We start from the raw sequence: 5,967 nt of genomic DNA, 5'->3' as shown, positions 1-5,967 counted from the left end.
AAGCAAGAGAGCTCGTGTGGGTAGAGCGTCACCTCGGCCCGACAAGACGGCACAGCAGAGCATCCCCTGGCCCGGTCCTCCAGAGCGGCCAACGAGGCGCGGCGGTGTCGAGCGCGACCGGAAATAGCGGGCGGAAACCGGAAGTGCTGGTTGCCATGGTGGCCGCATGGGCCTAGGCTGGGCTTGGGTGAGTGAGACCCTGGCGGGTCCCCTTCGACTAGGCTGCTGTTCCCCGGGAGGGGGCACAGGGACCCTGACCCTTCTGACAGGACTCCAGCCCTCTGTGGGGGCCATCTCACCTGGGAGGGGGACACAAGGGACCCCTCTGACATGGCTGGCCTTTGGGAGGAGAACCTATGGATCTAGGCCCCCTCAGACAGGGCTGCCATCCCCCCCGGGAGACGACATAGGGACACCTCTGACAGGGCTGCCATCCCCTGGGAAGGGACCCAGGGACCCCTGTGACAGGGCTGCCATCCCCTGGGAGGGGACACAGGGATCCCGACACGTCTGACATGGGTGCCCCTTGGGAGGGTGGGGACCCACGGACCCAGGCCCCCTTTGACAAGGCTGTCATCCCCCGGAAGAGGACACAGGGACCAGCCATGTGCCAGAGTGTCTGTCCCCAATGCATCTCACCCCCGCTACAGCACCAGGGGCTGGTTTCACTCAAGACTCGGTCTCCCACCGCACATCCATTTTGGGACGGAGTGCAGATGGGTTTCCTTGGGCGGCAGCAGCATGGCCCCCACCCTCCCGTCCCCCCATAACAGTCATAATAACATCAGCACTCTTCCACAGCACTGCCGGGTGTTTTAATCTGCCATCAAGATGACTCAGGCGGAAATAAAGCTGTGTTCCCTCCTGCTGCAAGAACATTTTGGGGAGATCGTGGAGAAGATAGGGACTTATCTTATCAGGACGGGCACCCAGCCACTGCGGATGATCGTCAATGAGACGGGGCTGTTGCTGGATCAGGTACGTCTCAAACCCACCTGTGTTGGCTTTAGCCTGGGTGCGATTGGGGGTGTTAGATAACACAGCCTGGACCGCTCTGATATCAGCCCGAGCTGTCAGTCCCCACCGCTGCTGCTCCTGAAGGAGAAACTGGTAGGAAAACCTTGAGAAGGACAAATAAGCGCTTTGCTGCTTATTAAAAAAAATAAAAATCAGGTGGGTTTTCTTAAGCGGGAGAGGTGGTTCGTTATCTCACTGAAAAAGTGGTCTTGGAAGGAGGAGAGTAACTCTGACTTCTCCGTAGGTAGCAAAGGCAGGGAACAGAGTCCAGAGCAATGGGGATGATGCACAGGGGACAAAACGGTGACACAAACACTGGCAGCTCAGCACCAGGGAGGACCACAGCAGAGGGAAAAGGGTGGCTGTGCAGGGAGGAAATGCTCCGCAACTGCTGTGCGGTGGAGTGAGCACAGCGTGGGCTTCTTTGTCACCTAACCGAGCCCTGCTCTGCCTTGGGCAGGTTAAGAAAGCCCTTTGTGTCCTCATCCAACACAACTTGGTGACATACCAGCTGCAGAAGCGAGGTTTCGTGGAGTACGAGGCCCAGTGCAAGCGGGTCCTGAGGATCCTCCGCTACCCGCGTTATATCTACACTGCCAAGACCCTCTACAATGACACGGGCGAGCTCATCGTGGAGGAGCTGCTCCTCAACGGCAAAATGACGATGAGCGCAGTGGTGAGGAAGGTGGCAGACAGGCTGACTGAAACAATGGAAGGTGAGAAGCTTCTCTCCTTAAAAAAAAAAGGGATCCAGGAGCAGGATGAGGTGCAGCGGCTACCGGAGGCCGGTTTTGCTCAGTGAATGTGGTACCAGAGGCTCTCTGGGCTGCATTATATCGGAAAGCTGGCCAGGAACTTGGAGAAGGAGCCACCCAAAGTGGCCTCACTGCCAGAGGGGTTATAAATGGAGCCCCCCACCCCAAACCGGCCTCCAAGCAGCCTGTTCATGGTGGTTCTTTGAGGACCACAGCGTTACCTTGTCCTCTGGAACTGCAGGAACAGGGGGTGGCAGAGCTTGACACCGCTGTCTCTCTCCTCCGGCCTAGATGGGAAGACCATGGATTACACTGACGTCTCCAACACATTTGTGCGCCTGGCGGACACGCACTTTGTACAGAGGTGCCCACTGATCCCCGAAACCCCCGAGACCCCCGATGCGCCCCCTCCCCCTGCGCCCATGTTGGTGATCAATGAGAAGGACATGTATGTTGTGCCCAGGCTGAACCTCATAGGTAAGAAGGCCCTCGGAGTGACTCTGGGTGCTACCAGATGGTTAGTGGGGTGTTTGGGGAGCGCTCAGCCACACACTGTTCACCTGAGACCATAACAATAGTTTTTAAAAGGAAATGCCGTCTTCTGTGTTTGACAGGGAAAGGGAAGCGGAGACGATCATGCGACGAGGAAGAAAACGGTGAACACAAGGCTAAAAAGCAGAAGCAAGATGGAGAAAGCTCAGAGGTACTGGGGATGCTGAAGCAATGTTGTCCTCGGCTCTCCGGGGCTGTAAATCAGAGCTGGGTCTGCAGCACGTGGGAAGGGTGGAGGCAGCTGCCTGTTGGGCAGGACACTGCCTGTTTCCCACATGTAACCTTTGCTGGGGATGCGCCTCTGTCACTGTCCTGCCAAGGGTTGAGCTCCTTCCTCCTCCTCTGAGCTTACAGGCTGAAGGGATCCAGCATCTCCCCAAACACATTCTTCTGGGGAAACCAAACGAGCAGTCTTGTGGCTTCTCCCCCTCATTTTTGTGGCTCCTCTCCCTCAGTTTTTGTGGCTCCTCTCCCTCAGGTTTTGTGGCCCCTCTCCCTCAGTTTTGTGGCTCCTCTCTTTCTCACTGTTCCCCCACAGCCTCTGCCTGATGATGGCATTTACTGGCAAGTCAACATTGACCGGTTCCACCAGCATTTTCGAGACCAGGGGATCGTCAGTGCCGTGGCCAACCGCATGGATCAGGTTTGTGGACGTGCTCAGAACCTCCTGCAATCACTCTCCATGTTGGGGAGAGCTTGATGGTTGTGGTCACGGTGGGGAGGTTTTAAACCCTGCACCGGGGCAGGCAGGGGTGGCCTGCGTTCAATTGCTGCTGGGGGAAGAGCCCAGAACAGAGGTTCTCCTACACCAAGAGCCATTTCCTTCCCCAAAACCAGACCAGCAGCGAAATAGTGCGGACGATGCTGCGGATGAGCGAAGTCACCACGTCCTCCAGCGCACCATACACCCAGCCGCTCTCTTCCAACGAGGTCAGTTCCTGCCCCTGAGAAGTCGGGGTGTAGCCGAGGCCTTTCTCCACTGGCATGGCTCTGGCACTGGGTTTGGATCAGGCAGGAAAAGTCTCTAAAGCACCTGCAGATTTAGGCAAGCTCCTTATTCCATTTTACTCCCATTTATATTCTGCCTGTTTTTCCTCCTGCAGATATTCAGATCTCTTCCAGCCGGATACAACATTGTGAAGCAAGTTTTGGACCAGTATCTCACGCTGTTAGCAGACGACCCGGTAAGAAACGTGTGATTATTTTTACTGCCCAAATGTGAGAACTCGGTTGCGTAAAGAAATTAAATGCCGCTCAATGGCGGCTCCTCGCCAAGCTCCCTGCACCCCAAGTCTGTGCCACTTGCTGCCTCCCTTTAGCCACATGCTGGGGAGATCTCAGACCAAGGGAAAAGCAGTTTTTACTGATATTTAAAAGATGCTGAAAGTGCTAAAAAAATATGGCTGATGTTCTTAAGCTGTCAAGATCACAGATATTTTTTTTTCCATAAAATCTATGTAGTACTTTTTACAATCAAGATTTTAAGAAAATCAGTATTTTCATTACTTTGGGATGTACTGAACTTTTTTTTTTTTCTTGTAGCTCGAGTTTGTGGGTAAATCCGGGGACAGCGGCGGAGGCATGTACACTGTCAGTATCCTTTGCGGGTAAACTACCTGCCCCAGAGTTTTCTGGTGCATAAAGCGATTCCCGAGCACTGGTGTTATCTCTTGACCTCGATCTTGTACAGACCTTCACAAGGCCCTGGCGTCTCTGGCGACGGCAACCCTGGAGTCCATCGTGGAGGAGAGGTAAAGCAGCGATTTGAAGATTTCTTGACCCTTTCTCACTTCCATCCACTGATTTATTTTCCTCTCCCACTCAGATTTGGTTCCCGCTGTGCCAGGATATTCCGCTTGCTCCTGCGAAAGAAGCATTTGGAGCAGAAGCAAGTGGAGGATTTTGCCATGATCCCAGCCAAGGAAGCCAAGGACATGCTCTATAAAATGCTGTCGGAGAATGTTGTGTCCCTGCAGGTGAGCGTGCCCACCCTGTCACTGGGGTGAAGGTAATGCAAGGGCCGCGTGGACAAAGAACGAGGTTTGGGGGCTGGAGAGCGATGGATGTTGAGGCCTCTGAGATCTCAGAGACTTCCCCAAGCGAGAGCAGATGTCGCTCTCCTGCTCCTCACAAAATGATTCTCCAGGTGACAGGCATTTCCAAGCCTCGCTCCTGTGAGCAAGGGACACAGGGCCCTGCACGGGACCCCAGCAAAACCCCGGCTCAGTCCCCAACCCCGTGTAGCTCACCGCAGGGACTTGCTGCACGGTGAAGTCCTCCCCTTTTCTCTCGCCCACCGGTAGGAGATTCCCAAGACTCCCGACCATGCGCCATCCCGCACCTTCTACCTCTACACCGTGAACATCCTGTCCTCCGCACGGATGCTGCTGCACAGATGCTACAAGGTAAATCCCAGTCACTGACATGGACGCTCCCGCAGACCTGCCGGTGGTTCTGCTTGGTCTGCCCGTCCCCAAAAGCCAGTGGCACCAGCCTGAACCCTGTCAGGACCCCACGTGGCCTCCATCCGCACAAATATTTCCAAGCAGGGGGGGAAATCCAGGCCCCCCAAGCGTGCTCCTGCTCCGGGTGGTGGAGCCCAGTGGCTCTCCACCACCACCACCACGCATGGTTCTCCACCACCACACATGGTTCTCCACCACCACCACTGCGTGTGGTTCTCCACCACCACCACCGTGCATAGTTCTCCACCACCACTGTGTGTGGTTCTCCACCACCACCACCACACATGGTTCTCCACTACCACCACGACGCATGGTTCTCCTCCACCACCACACATGAGCAAGGGTGACTGTTAGGCCACCCCAACATTTCCCCCCCTGTTTGGGTTCTGCTGTCGGAGCACGGGTATCTCCCCCCCACCGTGCCCCCCCCCCCCCATGGCATGTGGGGTGGAGGCTCACCCTGCCCCCATTTCTCTTTACTCTTCCCAGAGCGTGGCCAACCTGATCGAACGGCGTCAGTACGAGACCAAGGAGAACAAGTGAGCGCTGGGGATCGGGCATCGCGAGGACGGGGTGGTGGATTTGGCCGGGGGGGGGGGGGGGGGGGGGTCTGAAGCCACCATTTTCTTGTCTGTCACCCCCCTCCCCTCTAGGAGGCTGCTGGAGAAGTCGCAGCGGGTGGAAGCCATCTTGGCATCCATGCAAGCCACTGGCGCCGAGGATGCGCAGCTGCAGGAGATCGAGGAGATGATCACCGTCCCAGAGCGTCAGCAGCTGGAGAATCTCAAACGCAACGTCAACAAGTGAGCACCGGCGGGAGGGGAGGACTGGGGCCTGGGGGGGGGGGGACGACAGCAGGCTGGGGGACCCCCTTGTTGGCCTTCCCAGGCACTCCCACCCCTCCCTCTGCCACCCAGGATTGACGCCAGCGAGAACCAGGTGGACGAGACCATCTTTGTGCTGGAGTCGTTCATCGAGAGCACCATGAAGAAGCCCTGAGGGTGCTCGGGGAGGCGGCGGGATGGGGCGGGACACAGACACACACAGGCCCGTGTCCGCCCTGGCACTTGCGCTGCTGTTGAGGGAAATAAAGCAAAAGCCGGTGACGCTGCCCGAGTGTCCCGGGGGGGGGGGGGGGGGGGAACGCTGGACCGGGCACGACAGGGACGGTGTCCCCG

The 5,967-nt window shown here is 56.9% G+C and overlaps 1 protein-coding gene across 1 annotated transcript; it reads left to right on the top strand.

Moving 5' to 3' along the window:
* The first annotated feature begins 24 nt into the window (after nt 1-24).
* POLR3C (RNA polymerase III subunit C) lies at nt 25-5,895 on the top strand. The gene is made up of 15 exons (XM_030025312.1): nt 25-187; nt 802-978; nt 1,478-1,733; nt 2,064-2,249; nt 2,387-2,475; nt 2,863-2,967; nt 3,162-3,254; nt 3,428-3,508; nt 3,867-3,918; nt 4,015-4,075; nt 4,150-4,300; nt 4,628-4,729; nt 5,279-5,328; nt 5,443-5,592; nt 5,707-5,895. Exons 2-15 carry the CDS (start codon nt 832-834, stop codon nt 5,786-5,788), a joined length of 1,605 nt encoding a protein of 534 aa, XP_029881172.1. The 5' UTR covers nt 25-187; nt 802-831; the 3' UTR covers nt 5,789-5,895.
* The last annotated feature ends 72 nt before the right edge of the window (nt 5,896-5,967 follow it).

The sequence above is a fragment of the Aquila chrysaetos genome, chromosome 9, assembly GCF_900496995.4.
Source record: "Aquila chrysaetos chrysaetos chromosome 9, bAquChr1.4, whole genome shotgun sequence".
Taxonomy (NCBI): Eukaryota; Metazoa; Chordata; class Aves; order Accipitriformes; family Accipitridae; genus Aquila; species Aquila chrysaetos.
This window is presented reverse-complemented; position numbering and strand designations above follow the sequence as displayed.